This window comes from Lampris incognitus, chromosome 1 (assembly GCF_029633865.1).
Source record: "Lampris incognitus isolate fLamInc1 chromosome 1, fLamInc1.hap2, whole genome shotgun sequence".
In the NCBI taxonomy this organism is placed as follows: domain Eukaryota; kingdom Metazoa; phylum Chordata; class Actinopteri; order Lampriformes; family Lampridae; genus Lampris; species Lampris incognitus.
Window position 1 is genome coordinate 119862295 of NC_079211.1, and position 19151 is coordinate 119881445.

The window sequence follows — 19151 nt, forward strand, 5'->3', positions numbered from 1 at the left end:
CAATAAAAAACGATGTGAAGTTGTACAGTCGAACAGTTTTTTCCTCATCCCTATTGCACCGGCCATCCTCCATAAGACCACCTGTCAAGTCGCCCCCAGGTAATTTGAGTTTGAGACCCCTGGTTTACATCATTGTGATTATAAAATTGATGTGATCATAAATAAATAATTTGTTTTCCAATGATTCATATGTATCATTGCATTACTGCACTGTTAAATCTAAATATAACCAGAAAGTGCAACACTGGGGGGCCACAGTTAAGGATTGAGTTGGATTTAATTTACAAAGGGCGGGGCGGTGTACAAGCAACGAACCTTATGTTCTTGCGGAACTGATACAGAACTTTCCCCTGCTCCAGGCTTCAAGAAAGGCCCTGCATCCCTATTAGCTCCAAGGGCATTATTCTGTTGCTGAGCCTGCACCCTGACCTCCTGAGGACCTCACAGAATTAGTTTCCTGTATAGTTGTGAGGGTTTTAACGTTGGGTGTTAGGGAATAAGTAGAGGTCAACAGCATGTGTGTGGTTCACGTGTCTAGGTCTGTGTTTATGGCCTCACCAGTATGCCATGTAGATTAGTGGTGTTGATGACATCACAGACGGTCTTGATACGTTCGATGAGCTTGCTAAAGTAGGCCACCATATCTTCCCGCTTGATGATCTTGGCGTAGCGAGGGAAGGTTGGGGGCAGTAGTCTCTGGTTAACCAGGGGCTCAAAGCCCATCATGATGGGGTGGTCTGCATGATACAGAGGTAAAAACATGGAAAAGGGTTGATTATGCAAACAAATTCTGGCCAGATTCTGTTTCGATTTGTTTTAGAAATCAGAGTGAGGTGAAAACTGTGTCTCAGTTTTTTTTCTTTAGCTCTATAGAAAACAGTTTCAGAAGTTAAAACTTTTAATTTATCTCTGTATGTTTTCTTCATTGTGCTGAGCAAAAAAAGCTCGGCAGCACATATCCTGCCCTTCAGCAGGATATGTGCTGCCGAGCTATCCAGCTGATGTATTCAATTCAATTCTATTCAATTCAATTTTATTGTCATTAAAAACAATGTGCAGGCACATGTTAAAAATGAAATGAGGGCTGTGGCTTCACCAAACAGTGCAAGACAGACACAGACAAACACAGCAAACACAATATAAGATATACACACATGAAGACCAATGGATGAAATGCAAGCGTGTGTGTTGTAGTTTGTGTGTATGATAGCTATTTTGGTGGAGATGTTCCGTGACTGAATGTCTGGCTGTGTTGAATACCTAACTGGATCATCAATAATAATAATAATAAATTAAACTTATATAGCGCTTTTCTAACATTCAATGTCGCTTTACAATAAACGGGGTGAAACAAGACAACAGATAAACATAACACAGACATCCAATAGGCAATTGTGTGTGTGTGTGTGTGTGTTTATATACATGTTACCTCCTTTACTGGTGTCATTCTGAGACTGGATGCCGTAATGAATACTGGAGTGGATGGCTGATAACAGGTCAGCTGCCTGAGCCATCAGCTTTTGGGCTTCACCGACTGAGCTGGTCTGACAGGGATACACAAATGTGGGCGTTTGTACGCATCTACGCCCTCATGGAGTGATTTTTATAATTTTTCGAGTAAAGTGACTCAATCCATAAAGGACCATCTCCATATTTGTGTATTCTGTGATGCTTTTACTCAGAGCTCTGTGTTTATAAGGCAGCATAGGCAATGCAAGACTTTACTTGTGAATGTTACAGTATACATTTCTAAGTGTGTGTTTGTATTACCTCTTTCTTTGTGAAGGCAATCAGTGCGGTCAGTAGAAGGCGTGTGAACTTGATTCTGTTGAAAAGTGCCAAACACTGCTGGTGCTGGTGAAACAAAGCATATGAAGGAGTTGCTTAAGCAAACACTCACAAGTTATACCATACTAAAAGGATGTTGCCAGCAAGCCTCTGATGTTCTACGAGATGCCCTGAATTAAAAATAGGACTTTTTGTTTGTGTTTAGACCACCCAGGCAAAGACTTTATTTATGGACAAGCAATTTTTCCATTATTATTTTTATCACTATCACCATAGTTAAACAGCTGGGAATTTAAGCCTGCTTAAAAGCCATGTCAGTCCCAAACTTTGTTTCTCTTTCCAAGTATGAACATATACAAGCACAAGCACATATACGTGCACACACATACTTGTTACCAGACACAACTGCCCCACGTTTTCATCTTTATTTTCCCAGTCAGTTTATGGAACTTGTTACTCTGCTGTTTCCCTCATATAATTTTGTCAGTGAAAGTCAGTTATCCTGCTGTGTATTTGCTTTTCATCATCTGGATTTTCAGTGGTGTTGTTGTTATTGTAGTAAGGTTTTTTTTGTTTTGTTTCCATTTTGAGATATTTTCACAAGCCTCTTGGGTTTGTCTTATCATCTGTATCACTTCCATTTCAATGTCAAAGTATTTTATTAGCTTGTAAAAAATCATATCACAAATCTAAAGTGATAGTGAGGCAGAAGGGTATAGATGAAGACAAAGGCCAAGGTAGAAGAATAGTGCGATTTGTCCTGTTTCATATCATGTAGGTTCATACACCGAGAATATGCAGCTGTGTGCATCTGTACAACACTCTGTACCTGCCAAAACTGCCATCAAACCTATATTTACACAAAACAATACACTTGTTTGCATTAGTGATATTTCATAAACTAAAGCTTGATGTAAAAATACAAGATCTTTCAGATGATCAGATGAACTGATTGATTTTTTTTTTGACCACCCCCCTTTTTTTTCTCCCCAATTTTACCTGGCCAATCACGCCACTCTTCTGAGCAGCCCTGTACTGGTCATTGCGCCATCTCCTCTGCCGAGCTGGGGAGTGCTGCAGACTACCACATGCTTCCTCCGATACATGTGGAGTCACCAGCCACTTCTTTTCACATGACAGTGAGGAGTTTCGCCAGGGGGACGTAGCACGTGGGAGGATCACACTATTCCCCTGAGTTCCCCATCGCCCCTAACAGGCGTCCTGACCGACCAGAGGAGGTGGTAGTGCAGTGACCAGGACACATACCCACAGCTGGCTTCCCACCCGCAGACACGGCCAACTGTGTCTGCCGGGACACCCAACCAAGCTGGAGGTAACGCGGGGATTCGAACTGGCGATCCCCGTGTTGGTAGGCAATGGAATAAACTACTACGTTACCCGGACGCCCATCAAACTGGTTGATTTCTAGCTGTTACCAGCCATTACTGTAAATAAACAGGAAAAAAAAATCTACAAACACAAAATTCACAAACCTTACACAGGTGTTATTTACCATAAAACTGAATGGACATGTTGATTGTAATTCAATTTGTAATGGTTTTGATAGAAGTTTTGATTCCTGGTGGTCCCGATCCTGTTAGAAATGGAGGCCTTTTTCTTTCAACAAATCAATGAAAAACTGCTCCAGATGCTGCAATACATGGCTCAGTGGACCGACTTACCTCGAACTCTACCTCTGGGTTGCGTTGCTCACCCTGTCGACTACGCGTGCTCTGAAGGAGACATGGAGGATGAGAGACGGTCAAAAATAAGAACACATGCAGGGGCAAGGTTTGCTTCACAAACTATCAGATGGAAAATGAAACTAAGGGGAGCTTTTCTTATGAAATCTTATGAAGTATTCAAGAGCACTTACCTTCACTTTCCTCTGCAGCTCATCCTCTACATCCTTCAGCATACCTAATAGAACAGAGACAGGCATGAGCCCACCGATAAACATGAGCTAGACATTATTGTTTTCATGGTGTCAGGAAAGTGTTTGCAGGTTGCAAGTTGAAAAAATACTTCATCTTTCTATCTTTGCTGATTTCAGTGTTCAGAGTATGTACAAAGCTGAATACGAGTCCATCAAAATAAAGTACCTGTAACGCGCAGGTCTGTAACATTGTTTGCCATTTTGAAGCCATACGTCATGGCCTGAAAGTCCTCCTACAGATGGGTTTAAGAGAATTATTCAGATTTTATCAAAACTCTCCTTAAAGAAACGGATTACTGACTACATGGGGAAACACAAGTCATAAAACAGCAAAGTAATCTGCTCTATAAGAAATACAAAGGCCTGATAGTGAGCAAATAAAATCCAGACAAAAAGAGGTTTGACTACTGATGCTTTTAAAAAAGGCAACTCTCTCAAAATGACTGAAAATGTATTTTCTAATTCAAATTTAGAAATACTTATTAATTCTTATTCTCTATATTCAGAGACTGAGGCGAACCCGCAACACTGACAGCAGGATAAGTGGTTCAGATTATGGATGGATGATAATTTCTTTTTCCATTTTCTCAAAACAAGAGAGAACTAGCAATTGGGAGAAACCAAGTAGCTTACCTCTTCAAACACAGCAGCTTTGTTGACCTTCTCACGGGCGATATCGCACACCTTGAGGATGCCCAGGGCAAAGGCTTTCAGGGCTGGATCTTCAATGAGGTCTGGGTTGTGGACGTAAAGACAAGTGAACACCGTCTGGGCCAGGGAGTGACCTTCCAACCATGTGATCTACAAACACAATTGTGCACGCACACATGCACAAAAAGAAAGACACAAACAAGTACGCGAGGTCACACGGACACATACTTGCACGCAAACATACACTGACCCATTTGAACCCACACTAAGAAATAAGGGAACCTCCAGAACAACAATTTACAATTGATTCAGTGGCCATGCCGTGTGTGTATCCACAAACATTTTTGAATTCACGCTGTTTTGTCTATTAATTTTTAGGGTTGGAAAATTTTCATTGTTCAAGCAAGCAAAGGTACCAAGCAGCAGAAACAGGTGTCGATGATCCCTATCAGTTCTGGGAGACTCAGGTCCTTCACCTTAATGGCACCATCCTATAACACAGAGACAAAAAGAGAGCTGCAAAGGCAGAGAACCAGATATAGAATAACAAAGTTCAGTGAAGTTTTGTTGATATTAGTGTTGTGCTGAAATGAAATAAGCTGTCCTGAATGTTAGTTTGATAGTTTAATTTGCACTTGAGCTGGCCAAAAGAGAACACTAAGTCCAAACACTGGTGTTACAGATGTCAAACCTCCAAGTTGTTGCCAATAAAACTTGAATTCTGTGGCATCAAATTATTGTCTTGACTTAGTTAACACATGCTCTTAGTAGAGAAAATAAGTTTGAAGTATTCTTTTTGTCAAATTGCCAATTTTCAAATCTTAATAGAACAGAGTCCTTACCAAAATAAAGTGATGCATGTAGTCTTTGGGGTTTCACAATACCATGACAACACATCACATCATAGTGTGGAAGTTAGTAGTAAATCATACTGCACCTTGACAGCCTGTTCAAAGTTGAGCACCTTCCTGTTGACCTGGTTCCCAATCATTCCAGCATCCATTTTCGGATCCATCATCTCAATGGCTGACATGGCCTCAAACAGACCAAATCTGATGACCCCGAAAAAACTTTAGCGGGTGCATGGTAAAATTTACATTACATTTAAATATAAGACATTTAGAGTGAGTTATGCAGAAGTAAGTAATTTATCAGGGTTAACATTATGACCACAGGAAAAAAGTTATACAATTTATCCTCAACAAGTATGGTGATTAGTGTTTATGTGTGATTGCAGTAAACAATCTACAATGTCTAATCTTTGTGGTAAACACAGAAACTTCATTAAAATCTCTCATGATATGTCCATACAGAGTAAGCTTGAACACAAATATTTGGTCATACTTACAGTTTGTCATGAAGCAACTCCCCAAGGTTCAGCTCTGTATAAATTAGGGACAATGACAAATGAGTTAATACTCATAAAATCACACTTCCTTTCCAAAATTTTTTGTCTCTTTTTCCACCAACTTTGGTCTCTTTCACAAACAGACTGACACACATGCATTCCATACCTCTGCAAGCCCCTTTGAAATCAGCTGTAATATCAACCCAGTTGGCATTATTCTTCATCTTCTCTGGGATGCCTAGTCCCCAACCAGCCTCATCATCATCAACTGATGACTTTAGCACCATGGTGTCAGCTGTAAGCATACAAAGATTACCAGAACAGATTATTTAAAATTTTACAAAATACATACACTGGCGTTGTACTAAGAATTCTAAACAATTTTAGCCATGGAGCCAAAACTGAATAAATTAAGCCCCAGTATGGGGATAGGGCTGCCGCAAAAACATAACAGAACTCATGTCATTAGGGTTTCCACCAGACAATTCAGCAACTTACTTTGCATGTAAGTAAGTACATACAATTTTATTTAGATAGCACTTTTAAAAACATGGTTACAAAGTGCTTTACACTCAATACAGAAAATACGAACAAATACGTAAAACAAATGAATGAATATAAAACATGGCATAGGGAGTAACAAACCAAGCTAAAAATGAACCGAAACAGAAGGCAGGGATCGGGATCTATAAAAACGCTTGCCTGAAAAGATGGGTTTTTAGAAGCCACTTAAAACAGTCCAAAGATTCAGCAAATCTAATGGATTGGGGAGGATTATTCCAGAGGCTTGGGGCTAAAACTGCAAAGTCATGGTCACCTTTTGTTTTGTAGTTGGAGTGAGGGATGGATAAAACACCAAGGTTTGAGGATCGGAGTGGTCAGGAAGTTGAATGAGGAATGAGAAGATCAGAAATGTAACTGGGGGCAAGATCATGCAGTGCTTTAAATGTAATCAATAAGATCTTATAGATTATTCTGAATTTTATGGGAAGCCAATGGAGGGATGCAAGAATAGGGGTAATATGGGACCTATGGCTAGTTCTAGTTAGTAGTCTAGCAGCTGCATTCTGAACCAGCTACAGATGATTTAAAGTAGCTTGGCTGAGGCCAGAGTAAAGGGAGTTACACTAATCTAGATGGGAAAAAAATGAAAGTGTGAATTAATATTTTGATATCCTTAAAAGACAAAATATTTCTGATTTTTGCAATATTTCTTAGCTGAAGAAAACAGGATTGGACAAGCTTAGTAACATGGTGATCAAAAGACATATTCCGGTCAAAGATGATACCAAGATTTTTAGCAGCAGGTTTGATGTTTAAATGAAGTGGACCAATAAACTGATCAATTGCAATAGCAAAATTCTCAGGGCAAATTAAGAGAACTTCAGTTTTGTCTGGGTTTAGAAGGAGGAAATTAAGGGACATCCAGTCTTTGGTGGCAGCTAAGCAATCGTGGAGGGAGGACCGTTGCTTCAGGTTATTGGGTTTGGCAGAGAAATAGAACCGAGTATCATCAGCATAAAAGTGGTATGACATGTCTTGAAAGTGACTAAACAAATGACCCAGAGGAAACATGTATAAAGAGAAGATGATTGGCCCAAGGACAGATCCCTGAGGGACTCCACGGGAGCTGAAAAGGATACAAGATTGTTAATGTTGACATTGAATTGAGCTCAGAGTCTGGGAGCCGTTCTGTAAAGTCTTTTTAGTGTGATCTTATTTAGGCTATTCGTTGTCTCGACAAGGAAAAATCTCTGCATAAAGATGTGTTTTGGAGTGAAAAGTCACCTGTGAAGACTTCCGGTTGGGTCAATGGAGGAGAAGGCATAATTCAGGAGCGCTGCGCTAAATTTAATCATTTTGCACCTCTAACTTCACCTAAGACAGCCAAGGTAACCTTCCTTAACAAAAATAAACACTACACCAACTTCTGAACCAGCATCACGCCTAATACCAAGCAAAGTGATAAACTCCGAGACAAATCTACAACATACAGCACTACAGAGGAGGATGAGGCTAGCTCTGCTAACAATGCTAGTAGCAGCCCATGGAGTTAACGAAGGGACAAACATGGACTCCCAACGTAACAACTTTACTCTGGCCGACATCGAAGCCCTACTAAAAAGGCCTGGAAGAACATATCACCTCCAAATTATTTGGGCAGATTGCTGAAATAATGCCACCATTCATGAACATGACCAGAATAGCCTTGAAACCTTCCTCACTGACGTGCATGAGAAGCTAGCCTCTGGAAAAAAATGTGTACTATGCTCTCCACAAAAAACTCCTTCATAAAAGTGAAATTAGATGACTTAGAGAACACGTCAAGGAGGAATAATATATGCATCATAGGGGTAGCAGAAGGCTCAGAAGGTGGACACGCAATAGATTTTGTATTTACTGCACCGGTAGAAATTTTTGGGGCTGAATCGGTTCATCTGGATACAACGTTTATTGAAAGAAAAAAAAAAGAGGAACAATTCATGAATTTGTGTGTCATCCTTGCGCAGGGGCCATGCTTATCTTCTCTGTATTGTTGCAATTTTTAGTATATGTATTTTCATAACAAAGTCCCTTCTCTTTAATTTTTTTCTCCCATTATTAGAAGAATGCAAAGTAGATCTAGCACACTGGTCTACTCTTCCCTTGTTGTTGGCAGGTCGCATTAACTTAGTCAAAATAGTTGTCATGCTCAAATTGCTCTACCTTTTCCAAAATATTCCAGTTTTCATTAAGAAAACCTTTTTCACCACATTTGACGAGAACATAACAGCCTTTCTTTGGGGCAACAAAGCACAACAAATTAAGAAATCATTCCTTCAACTTCCTAAAATATCAAGTGGCATGGCCCTTCCAAACTTCCAGTAATAATCAAAAATTAACGATATAATATACATAATAATATATAATATAATTAACAATATAACCCAAGAGGACTTGCCGGTATGGGCTCATTTGGAGATCTCTCTTCCCCCTTATCCTTGAATTCCTTGATCTGCTCTCAACTTCCACTCAGTCAAAATGTTAGTCCAATTCATACTGTCACTCATACACTAAAAATTTGGCCCCAATTTAGAAAACATTATGGCTCGCATAAATCCTCTACCCCATTGCTTGTCGCTCATAATCATCGATTCGCTCCATCGTGTACCAATCCCACTTTTGAGGCATGGTCCAATAAAGGAATCCAATCTCAAAGAGACCTCAATTCAGATGGATTTTTTTTTCTTTTTCAGATATGTCAAGGAAATTTGATTTACCTAAATCCCACCTCTTTTGTTATTTTCATATTTGTCACTTCGTACAGAATCAGTTTCCACAATTTCCAAACTGTCCCCCTAATTCACACATTGATTTAATTTTTGGAATTGATCCTAAGGTCAAAAGCTTGATTTCAGTATTATATGAGAAGATTGGATGCATTAATCCTGAATCCCTCATTAATCCAAAGACTGAATGAGAACAAGAACTGGGAATAGACATTTCTGAGGAGCAATGGGAAATCACTTTCAAACAGGTTCATTCATCTTCCATCTGCACACGCCATGGTCTGCAGCAATTCAAGACAATACACTGTGCTTACTAAACAAGCGCTAGCTAGACTTGCAAAAATGTTCTCAGAGCAATGCTTGCAATATGTGCAGACAGTCCCCTTCTGTCATGACCCACATGTTTTGGCCAAACTGCATGACTATTGGACTAATATATTTAAATCATTTGAGGTACTAGCTGGCACACAGATTGCTCCCAACCCACTTACAGCTCCATTTGGCATTCCCCCAATGCTAATTTACCTACTTCACTCCAAAGAATGATAAGTTTCACAACACTCCTAGCTAAATGTCTTATACTCCTCAAATGGAAACATTTCTCCCCCAACCTATAACAAATGGATCAAAGAAGTCTTGAGTAATATCAAATTAGAAAAAAATCCGATTCTCATTGAAGGATTCTTTAAAAACCTTGGAAAAAACCTGAAGACCATTTATTGACCACACAAAGACCCTCTCCATTGTACCAGACGTTGATGACAATTAGGATTAGCCATAATATGACACACACACACACACATAATTCCACCATACCTTTATCTATAAATTTGTTTATTCTTTTTCCCTTTTTTATTATTATCATTATTATTATTATATATCATTTTAGATTATATATAATTTTTATATTATATATCATTATATATATATATATATATATATATATATATAATAATATACACTCACCGGCCACTTTATTAGGCACACCTGTCCAACTGCTCGTTAACGCAAATTTCTAATCAGCCAATCACATGGCAGCAACTCAATGCATTTAGGCATGTAGACATGGTCAAGACGATCTGCTGCAGTTCAAACCGAGCATCAGAATGGGGAAGAAAGGTGATTTAAGTGACTTTGAACGTGGCATGGTTGTTGGTGCCAGACGGGCTGGTCTGACTATTTCAGAAACTGCTGATCTACTGGGATTTTCACGCACAACCATCTCTAGGGTTTACAGAGAATGGTCCGAAAAAGAGAAAATATCCAGTGAGCGGCAGTTCTGTGGGCGAAAACGCCTTGTTGATGCCAGAGGTCAGAGGAGAATGGCCAGACTGGTTCGAGCTGATAGAAAGGCAACAGTAACTCAAATAACTACTCATTACAACCGAGGTATGCAGAAGAGCATCTCTGAACGCACAACACGTCGAACCTTGAGGCAGATGGGCTACAGCAGCAGAAGACCACACCGGGTGCCACTCCTGTCAGCTAAGAAGAGGAAACTGAGGCTACAATTCGCACAGGCTCACCAAAATTGGACAATAGAAGATTGGAAAAACGTTGCCTGGTCTGATGAGTCTCGATTTCTGCTGCGACATTCAGATGGTAGGGTCAGAATTTGGCGTCAACAACATGAAAGCATGGATCCATCCTGCCTTGTATCAACGGTTCAGGCTGGTGGTGGTGGTGTAATGGTGTGGGGGATATTTTCTTGGCACACTTTGGGCCCCTTAGTACCAATTGAGCATCGTGTCAACGCCACAGCCTACCTGAGTATTGTTGCTGACCATGTCCATCCCTTTATGACCACAGTGTTCCCATCTTCTGATGGCTACTTCCAGCAGGATGATGTGCCATGTCATAAAGCTCGAATCATCTCAGACTGGTTTCTTGAACATGACAATGAGTTCACTGTACTCAAATGGCCTCCACAGTCACCAGATCTCAATCCAATAGAGCACCTTTGGGATGTGGTGGACCAGGAGATTCGCATCATGGATGTGCAGCCGACAAATCTGCAGCAACTGCGTGATGCTATCATGTCAATATGGACCAAACTCTCTTGAGGAATGTCTCCAGTACCTTGTTGAATCTATGCCACGAAGGATTAAGGCAGTTCTGAAGGCAAAAGGGGGTCCAACCCGGTACTAGCAAGGTGTACCTAATAAAGTGGCCAGTGAGTGTATGTTATATATATTATTATATATAATTTTTATTATTATTATTTTATTGTTTGTTCTTTCCTCAGGATCGGGGGTTGGAAGGGGAGACTTGTATCAGGAGGGTCTGCTGGGGGATTGAGGGGCTGGGTTAAGAATAATTATATACATACATGATGTCAACATTTGCAATTCTATATAACTGAAAACTCGAATGAATTATATATATATAAAAAAGGGCGCAATATGGCAACAACCACTACCAGGATCAGGTTATTGATTTTTCTGCTCAATTTAAGCAAATCTTTGTTTGTCTGAATGGTTCAAGTGGTAAAGTCGATTACAAATCATGCTAGGAAGCATCAGAGTCAAAAAGATTACAATGGCTGTATTAATGTGTGTGTGTGTGTGTGTGTGTGTGTGTGTGTGTGTGTGTGTGTGTGTGTGAGAAAGAGAGAGAACCTTCAGCCTGTGTGGACTACATAAGCCACTGGATGGCTTCTTTACATGTAGCAATAGAAAACAATCATTTTATAGTATTAATGTTTAAAAGCTTTTTAGTTTTGAAGCTAGAGTTTATGGATGCCAAAGATTTATTCATATATAATGGTGTTCCTGAAAAGTGTTTTTTTCCATTTTTGAAAAGAAGGCTTTATTATTTGTTTAGATGACAAATAAAATATCTTTACCAAAAAAAAAGAAAAAAAAAAAGATGTGTTTTGAGAGCCCAGTACAGAAACTTGGTAGATGTCAATATGCTCATAATCATGCTCTTGGTATGAGGCTACATATAGACATTGCATGCGACACCAACCTATGTTTCTACCTTGGAGCCCTTTGTTAGGTCTTACCAAATGAATTTGCTCTCACACTTTAGAACTGCTGCTATTAGAAAACTTCCAGTATGGCACAGGAGCAAACGGCAGCATAAAACGGAGGCTCCTGGACGATCTTACTCCCCCCATAAAAAGGCACTGGATAATCAAGTAGAAAAGTTGATATTATAGCATTAAAGGGGGAAACAAAAGACATTACATTCTATGGTCTTTCCTTGTTTCCCCAAGTTTAATCATCAGTTGATCTCTGTAATTTTATACTTTGCTTCCCCAAGTTTAACTGTTTGTAATCAATAGCGTCGGTGTTGAGATGTGTTTTGATTAGGGGTGGGAATCACAGAGTAACTCGCGATACGATACTATCACGATATGTTGCCCACGATAATGATATTATCACGATACAGCGAGTTTGTGATAAATCACAATATCTGTGTAACTGAAGAAGATACCCCTAAAAAGGCAAAAAGTAGGAATTATATATTTCTTCACTGCATTGTGGTGTCAGCTTCACAGAATTTGACAACTGAAATGAAACAATGTACAACAAAGTGCATAGTCTTAGCTTAGTGTCTCTTTAACACACACACACACACACACACACACACACACACACACACACACACACACACACACACACACACACACACACACACACACACACACATCTATACTTGTGGGGCCCCCTCATTGACTACATTCATTTCCTAGCCCTTAACCCTAACCTTGACCACGCAAACTACATGCCTAACCCTAACCTTAACCCAACCCTAATTCTAACCTTAATCCTACAACCAAGTCCTAACCCTAAAATAGACCTTTTTCCTTGTGGGGCCCCATAAAATGGCCCCACAAGGTAAGTGGTTTCTGCTTTTTCTATTTTAATGGGGTCATTTGGGCCCCATTGGGTAAGAAAAACGAGTATACACACACACACACACACACACACACACACACAAAGACTGCAATTTGGCCATGTCCACGTGTACCATCATTCCAATGTAAAATAGCCATAAGCTGGTAAAAGGCCTAACTGCCAGAAAGCAGAGCAGTTCTGGGGTTAAAATGTTTAAAGGAAGGACTCAACTATGCCTCACTATTTTCTTTTTTTTTCTGGAGATTTTTCACTATTTTTCTCCCCAATTGTACTTGGCCAATTACCCCACTCTTCTTCTGAGCTGTCCCGGTCGCTGCTCAACCCCCTCTGCTGATCTGGGGGGGGGGGGGGGGCGGCGGCTGTAGACTACCACATGTCTCCTCTAATACATGTGGAGTCGCCAGCCGCTTCTTTTCACCTGACAGTGAGGAGTTTCGCCAGGGGGACGTAGTGCGTGGGAGGATCATGCTATTCCCCTCAGTTCCCCCTCCCCCCCAAAACAGGCACTCCGACTGACCAGAGGAGGCACTAATGCAGCGACCAGGACACATACCCACATCCGGCTTCCCAACCGCAGACACGGCCAATTGTGTCTGTAGATACGCCCAACCAAGCCAGAGGTAACACAGAGATTCGAGCCGGGGATCCCCGTGTTGGTAGGCAACGGAATAGACCACTATGCCACCCGGATGCCCAACTCACTATTTTCAATCTTTGTAAATTAACTTTACAGGAAAAAAAAGCGCAAAATACACATTTCTCTCTCAAAAAAATAATAAACACATACTGAAAAATATACACTTCAGTCCTTAACAAGCATAACTTGTTTTATGTAAACCTGGACACATTTCAGAGCTTATGCTGCTTAACAAGCATAACTAACTTGTCTTGTGTAAAACTAGGACAATTTCAGTGCTTTCCAACTTGATTTATACAAACCTGGACACATTTCAGTGCTTACTAATACCAACTTGTTTTATGTAAACCTGGGCACATTTCAATTCTCAAATATGCATGTTTTTCTTCAGGAAAAGCAACTGATCAGCATGCTCAGAGGTGAGTGCACTCCTCTGAGCAGTGATTATATCACCAGCAGTCGAAATAATTCTTTCTGAAGATACACTAGTCCCCGGGAAACACAGATACACTATATGGACAAATGTATTGGGACACCTGGCCATTACACCTACAGGAGCTTTTATGACATCCCATTCTAAATCCACAGGCATTAATATGGAGCTATAACAGCTTCCACTCTTCTGGGAAGGCTTTCCACAAGATTTTGGAATGTGTCTGTGGGAATTTTTGCCCATTCATCCAGAAGAGCATTTGTGAGGTCAGGCACTGATACTGATGTTGGACGAGAAGACCTGGCTTGCAATCTCCATTCTAGTTCATTCCAAAGGTGTTCGATGGGGTTGAGGTCAGGGCTCTGTGCGTGCTAGTCAAGTTCTTCCACATCAAACTCACCCAACCATGTCTTAATGGACCTTACTTTGTGCACTGGGGCAGTCATACTGGAAAAGAAAAGGGCCCTCCCCAAACTGTTCCCACAAAGTTGGAAGCATAGAATTGTCCAACATGTCTTGGTATGCTGAAGCATTAAGATTTCCCTTCACTGGAACTAGGGGCCTAGCCCAACCCCTGAAAAACACTCCCATACCATCATCCCTCCTCCACCAAACTTTGTAGTTGGCACAATGCAGTCAGGCAGGTAAGTTCTCCTGGTATCTGCCAAACCCAGACTCATCCATCAGACTGCCAGACAGAGAACCGTGATTCGTCACTCCACAGAACACGTTTCCACTGCTCCAGAGTCCAGTGGCAGCCTGCTTTACACCACTCCATCCGATGCTTGGCATTGTGCTTGGTGATGTAAAGCTTGCATGCAGCTGCTCGGCTATGGGGACCCATTCCATGAAGCTCCCGGTGCACAGTTTTTGTGCTGATGTTAATGCCAGAGGAAGTTTGGAACTCTGCAGTTATTGAGTCAGCAGCGCGTTGGCGACTTTTACGCACTTTGCACCTCAGCACTTGTTGACCCCGCTGTGTGACTTTACGTGGTCTGCCACTTCATGGCTGAGTTGCTGTTGTTCCTAAATGTTTCCACTTTTCAATAATATCACTTACAGTTGACCGTAGAATATCTAGCAGGGAAGAAATTTCATGAACTGACTTATTGCAAAGGTGGCATCCTATGACAGTACCACGCTTGGATTCACTGAGCTCTTCAGAACGACCCATTCTTTCACAAATGCTTGTAAATGCAGACTGTATGGCTAGCTGCTTGATTTTATACACCTGTAGCAATGGGTCTGAATGAAACACCTGAATTCAATGATTAAGAGGTGTGTCCCAATACTTTTGTCCATATAGTGTACCTTTGTGCCAGCTTGGCAAGGAGTGGGTACCCTTGTGCCTGAGATTTCCACCAATCCAATGGGTCCATGGTGTCTGTAGGGATGCCCGACGAAGCCGCAGGTAGCACAGGGATTTGAACGGTGATCCCCGTGTTGGGAGGCAATGGAATAGACTGCTACACTACCTGGATGCCCATCCATTTCCATCTCTTCCTGTCCTCTGCATCTTCATCTGTCACGCCAGCCACCTGCATGTCCTCCCTCACCACATACATAAATCTCCTCTTTGTCCTTCCTCTTTTCCTCTTGCCTGGGAGCTCCATTTTCAGCATCCTTCTCCCAATATACCCAGCATCTCTCCTCCACAAAAACCATCTCAATCTTGCCTCTCTTGCTTTGTCTCTAAACCATCCAACCTGAGCTGTCCCTCTAATATACTCATTCCTAATGCTGTCTTTCTTCATCACTCCCAATGAAAATCTTAGTATCTAGCCACCTCCAGCTCTGCCTCCTGTCTTTTTGTCAGTGCCACTGTCTACAAACCATACAACATAGCTGTTCTCACTACCATCTTGTAAAGCTTCCTTTTCACTTGCTGGTACCCTTCTGTCGCGAATCACTCCTGACACCCTTCTCCAACCACTCCACCCTGCCTGCACTGTCTTCTTCACCTCTCTTCTACACTCCACGTTTCTTTGAACAGTTGAACCCAAGTATTTAAACTTATCCACCTTCGTCACCTCTACTCTTTGAATCCCGACCATTCCACTGTCCTCGCTCTCATTCAGGCATATCTATTTCCTCTTGCTCCTACTGACTTTCATTTCTCTTCTTCCCAGTGCATACCTCCATCTCTCCTCAACCTGCTCCCTACTCTCACTACAGATCACAATGTCATCTGCGAACATCATAGTCCATGGAGATTCCTGCCTGATCTCGTCCGTCAACCTGTCTATCACCATTGCAAACAAGAAAGGGCTCAAAGCCGATCCTTGATGTAATCCCACCTCCACCTTGAACTCATCCGTCATTTCTACCGCACACCTCACCACTGTCTCACTGCCCTCACACATATCCTGCACCACTCTTACATACTTCTCTGCCACTCCTGACTTCCTCATACAAAACCACACTTCCTCTCTTGGCAGCCTGTCATATGCTTTCGCTAAATCCACAGACACAACGTAACTCCTTCCGACCTTCTCTATACTTCTCCATCAACATTCTGAGCAAACATTGTACCTGTAGTGCTCTTTTGTGGCATGAAACCATACTGCTGCTTGTTAATCATCACCTCGTCTCTTAACCTAGCTTACACTATTATTTCCCATGTCTTCATGCTGTGGCTGATCAACTTTATACCTCTGTAGTTACTACAGTTCTGCACATCACAGGCTTTATGGCACATAGATTCTAAACTGAAAAATATAACATTTGAAAAATGGAATATATCCTAAAGACCTTAATTTTTCTTCTGGACAATACAAATTATATTTGACCAACTTTCTCTTGGCAGATCAAACTCTGATCATATAACACGAATGGCATAATCAGGACAAAGCCCTAGCTTAATCTATAACTCCATATCTGAAAATGAAGTGAATGAAAATGAAGGCCACTTTATTCGACATTGTATTCTTAATATGAGTTGTATTCTTACAACAAATTTGTTCTTGGGCTATACAAATAAAACTGACTTGACTCTGCATTTAACCCATCCTATTGTGTAGGAGCAGTGGGCAGCTGCAGCCTCCGGGGACCAACTCCAGTTCTTCTTTCTATTGCTTTGGTCAGGGGCACAGACAATATTAACCCCAACATGCATGTCTTTTTGATGGTGGGAGGAAACCGGAACACCCAGAGGAAATCCACGCAGGCATGAGGAGAACATGCAAACTCCACACAGAAAAGACCTGGGATGGCCTGGAGTTCGAACCCAGGACCTTCTTGCTATGAGGTAACAGTGCTAACCACTGGGCCACTCAGCTGCTCCTAATCTGAACAACAACTATAGAGCAGCCTTGGATATTATAATAGTTACCAACAGCATGAAAGTCCAGTCACACCATTCCTCTCAGGAACAAGAAATCGATGTGAATTATTTGATGCCATGCATAGTGAGGATTTTCCCTGCATTATAACTGTTTAAATACTAAACCTGTTTGTTCCAAATGATCTAAACGCTAATTAGGAATGTTAAATACAACACGTGCAATGCAACTTTTTTTCGTTGTTGCTTGTATTACCTAGGACTAGGGCTGGGCGATATGGCCTTTTACTAATATCCCGATATTTTTAGGCCATGTCACGATACACGATATATATCTAGACATTTTGCCTTAGCCTTGAATTAACACTTTGATGCACACAATCATGCCAGTATGATGATTCCATGTGTCTACAATAAAACATTCTTGTTCATACTCCAATAATATATGCTGATTTTAAACATTCATTACTTACAACGTTACTGCGGACGTTATCTCCTTCTGTGTTTGACTATTTTTGTCGTATGGTGTTGTTCTGGAAAAAGAAGACGCCAGACTCAATTGCGTCGGTGCTGGTTACTTCGGCACTTTCTTCGATATGGCACCGGCCGGAGATGCGCTCGTACGGAGTTTCAAGCACTCTGTTTTCTAGCGGGTGGGTTCTCAAATGGTGATATAAATTCGTTGTACTACCACCTTTTGTGGCGACGCTTTTGCGACATACTTTACATATTACGTTTATTTGTTCAACGTCCTCCCTCTTGTACCCAAACCACCGCAAGACGATGGATCCTGCGTTGTTTTTCTTGGGAATTAATTCTCCCTCCTCCATTTGTCATAGCACGTGCTGCTGCCGCTACCTGAGATCTCTGCTGCTACATGCTGCCGGGCGTATGACGTTGCACGCACGACAGAATGTGACGTACGTAACTAGGTGCGCTTGCTTTATCTCTCTGTGCGGAGAGATGAGAAAGAGTGAGAAAAACCTGTAGTTCAATGCCCGCGACTAAAAGCAACTGCGTGACAATTGAACGTATACTCGAATATTCGCGATATAATCATTTTCTACATCCCACAGAGAACAATCCACGATACATCGAGTATATTCGATATATCGCCCAGCCCTACCGAGGACTACAAATGAGTTATTTGAATAGTATTCATGTATAGTGCTTCAAGATGGATACCAATTTCTCCTCAGGCTTCCCCACCCCCCCCCCCCAAAAAAAAGAAAAGAAAAGTAAGAAGTAAAAAGCAGGAAAAACAACAATGTTTGAGGTACTCGTTCAAAAGCCAGGGAGACTCCAGAATAGCTATATAAGCACATTTGGGATCTATGTTTTCACAAGAAAAAAAAGTTAATCCTGAGGTCAGCTAGAACAATAGTAAAGGATTACCCATCAGACTGTGGAGTGGCTTCAGGAGCTCAAGATGAAGCCTAAAAAGGTGTTAATTGCAGGCCTGGCTGCACTGGAAATTCGCTGAGACAGCAGCCCTGGAGTTCAGGTTAACACGCAGATTTGAAACGAATGTGATTCCTAGTCATACTTTACCATACTGTTTAACTGCCTGACTGAAGAAAAAACAGCAGTGTTGATACATTTTATATCCACAGTTGGCAATGAATAACGGTTGTAAACATCGACGCATTTCAGTTTGATGTTGACCCTTATGATGAACCCACACATATCTGAGCAACAGCCTATATAATGATAATTAGGTAAGATTAATGACAATACGTCAAATCAAATGCTGAAAATCCCATTGGAAACGAGTAAGCCACTTTCTCTGAAATTTACAAATAAGCGTAGCAATTACTAGCAGGTATTACTAGGTAGTACTTTTTATGTAAAATAAGTATTCAGTGTGAGGTTATAAAGATATACTCTTTAACATAGTATAATCTAATAATGCTGACGAGTCTTAAGCAATACTGTTAGAACAA

General features: G+C 41.1%; 1 protein-coding gene and 1 non-coding gene across 2 annotated transcripts in view; both read right to left on the reverse strand.

Moving 5' to 3' along the window:
* The window catches only part of naa35 (N-alpha-acetyltransferase 35, NatC auxiliary subunit), a 38400-nt gene that overhangs the window by 19022 nt on the left and 227 nt on the right, over positions 1-19151 (reverse strand). Inside the window, exons 2-12 of the mRNA XM_056285985.1 lie at positions 5890-6018; positions 5724-5757; positions 5313-5427; positions 4792-4866; positions 4358-4525; positions 3891-3957; positions 3665-3708; positions 3471-3521; positions 1771-1854; positions 1430-1544; positions 559-737 (exon numbers count right to left, since the gene is read on the reverse strand). Coding sequence (XP_056141960.1) covers positions 559-737; positions 1430-1544; positions 1771-1854; positions 3471-3521; positions 3665-3708; positions 3891-3957; positions 4358-4525; positions 4792-4866; positions 5313-5427; positions 5724-5757; positions 5890-6010 — 1053 coding nt within the window. The 5' untranslated portion in view covers positions 6011-6018. The remainder of the gene's footprint in view (positions 1-558; positions 738-1429; positions 1545-1770; positions 1855-3470; positions 3522-3664; positions 3709-3890; positions 3958-4357; positions 4526-4791; positions 4867-5312; positions 5428-5723; positions 5758-5889; positions 6019-19151) is intronic.
* LOC130127637 (U6 spliceosomal RNA) lies at positions 8189-8292 on the reverse strand. Its single transcript, XR_008811838.1, has one exon. It is a non-coding gene; the product is annotated as a U6 spliceosomal RNA (small nuclear RNA).